The sequence below is a fragment of the Saprolegnia parasitica genome (assembly GCF_000151545.1).
Source record: "Saprolegnia parasitica CBS 223.65 unplaced genomic scaffold supercont2.1179, whole genome shotgun sequence".
In the NCBI taxonomy this organism is placed as follows: Eukaryota; Oomycota; class Saprolegniomycetes; order Saprolegniales; family Saprolegniaceae; genus Saprolegnia; species Saprolegnia parasitica.
The window spans coordinates 1-2,320 of NW_012157573.1; the positions used below are offsets into that span (position 1 = coordinate 1).

At 58.2% G+C, this 2,320-nt stretch overlaps 1 protein-coding gene across 1 annotated transcript; it reads left to right on the plus strand.

Moving 5' to 3' along the window:
* Positions 1 to 146: 146 nt before the first annotated feature.
* Positions 147 to 1,912, plus strand: SPRG_18413 (hypothetical protein; the record flags this gene model as incomplete). Its single annotated transcript, XM_012357849.1, has 2 exons — positions 147 to 650; positions 809 to 1,912. 2 exons carry the CDS (start codon positions 147 to 149, stop codon positions 1,907 to 1,909), a joined length of 1,605 nt encoding a protein of 534 aa, XP_012213239.1. The 3' UTR covers positions 1,910 to 1,912.
* Positions 1,913 to 2,320: the final 408 nt, after the last annotated feature.

Consider the following 2,320-nt stretch of genomic DNA (forward strand, 5'->3'; position numbering starts at 1 on the left):
GTGGGGTACGGGGAGATCACCATTCCGCCGACGTGAAGGACCATCATTTCCCGTTTCCTTGCTTGGGATTGGTTCATAAACGACCAATCAAAAGGCGTCATGCCACAAGCCCACCACAATCCGCTCATTTTGACATTGTACCATCGATGGACGCGGCGCTCCGTGACCCGGTGCTGGTCGGCCTTATCGTTGTGTACCAGAATGGCTGGTGGCGCGATAGCTTTGTCTTCCGCGATGACCCGCTGCTGTTTGCATCGGGCGACTTGGAGCACCACGTCGCTGGCTTTGGCGAGCGCTTCGCGCCGTGGCTCGCACGGCGTGGCCTCGATGGCGCCATGCATCTCATGCACATCTACCCACCGCTCGTTCCGTGCATTGCACTACATGCAGCGGCAACTGGCGACCACCCGCTGGGCGTTGCCGCCATTGGCAGTAGCAACGACATCTCGCGTTGGGCGACGTTCATGAGCCATGTCGCAACTCACTTTGGTCATTGCGACCTCTTTGCGTCCAACGGCATTCCAGTCTCGACAAAAGGAGCGCTCACAAGTGGCAACGTGGCGCTCGTGCGACAGCTCTACGAAGAGCGCGGGTCCGTCGACTTCAATCGGTATGTCGAGGATGCGGTATGTTCCGGGCACCTCGCCATCGTTCGCTTCCTTTACGAAGAGACAACTGTGACGTGGCCTTGGAACACGTTAGACTTGGCGATGCTGCGTGGGCATCAAGATATCGCGGCGTACCTAGAAGAGCGTGGCCACCGAACCTCGAGCGAGATGATCGGTACTAGTATTTTGGAGACGGACAGCCCCTCGACGTGGTCACCAAGCTACACGAAGAGAATCCCACCGTGAACCTCGAGTACATGCTGGAAGAAGCCGCGTCGAATGGCCATTGCGACGTGATCGAGTTCATCTTGGCCACGGGGGCGATGTGCACACCTGCCGCGCTGCAAGCGGCGGCGCGGCGAGGTCATCTCGCGTGCTGTCAAGTGCTACTCACGCACGACTGCAAGAGCAATCCTACGCGTATGCTACCCGTCTCGGTCATGGTCGCTGCCGTCGCGGGCGGGAACGATGCAATCATCTCGCTGCTGCATTCCAATCAGATTTGGTCGCACGAGTACATGAACGCCTGTGCGAGCGTCGGCCGACTGGACCTCGTGAAAATGCTCCACAATGCCGGGCACTTTACTTGCTCGAAAGCTGCGATGGACTGCGCGGCAGCCAACGGCCACGTTGCTGTCGTGGCTTTTCTGCACGAGCACCGGGACGAAGGCTGCTCGGTGAGCGCGGTCGACAATGCTGCGGGCAACAATCACTTGGACGTCGTTATGTACCTGCATGCGACGGTCGGCGCCAAAGCCTCTTGCTATGCGATCGCGTGGGCAGCCATGGGCGGTCATGATCGCGTAGTGCGGTATCTATACGAAGCTATGAAGGCACCCGTGCTCGACGATGTACCCGAGCGTGCGGCCCGAGGCGGTCACTTGTCGGTCGTGCGCTACCTCCACGAGCAAGGTCTTGGCGAATGGACGCCGCGCGTGATGGATCTGGCGGCCAAGTCAGGAAATCGCGCGCTCGTCGCGTTTCTGCATGCGCACCGGACCGAAGGCTGCACACGCACTGCCGTCGACGACGCAGTTGTCCGAGGGGATGTGGCGATGGTGCGGTTGTTGCTCGAGGTGGTCAATGCGACACTGTGTTCGCCGGTGGCGATGCGGCAAGGCAGCGCAGACGTGCTCGTCTACTTGGCCAGTCTCGGGGTCGATGTGGTGCGTCCGCTACGTGCGAGCGGCTCTCGATTTGTCGCGCTCGTCGAGTACTTGGAGCACAAGCAAGCGTGGCCACGACCGGCCAAGAAGCAGCGCACAAAAGATCGAATGCATCAAGGATTGAAAGAAACATAGCAGTATTGTCGTAGCATCGTTGTCAACACAGGTGATCGATGGTACCCTGTATAGAATATAATACTAGTCCATTTTGCTGTCGCTGACATCTCGCAGGAATGGATGCTGCATTGCCGCGCCGTGTCCCTAGTCAACGATATGGCTACTAGGTTCGGCATAGGGTTAGGTCAAAACATGAATATCGTCCACATCCTCGCCACGAGGGCCCAACTACCAGAAGTAGCGATCAAGACGACAACCTCGTCGATAGCTCTTGTTTACATTCTCAAATAGAGGTCTTAATGAAAGCGTGTACGACAGATGCCGTCACTTTGATTTCGCAAGCGCGCGGACTGCGTCGAGACCGATGCGGATCGTCTCCTTCTCCGAGACGTCCTTGTCTTGCCAAATGCCGAGCGAGAGGCGGCTCAC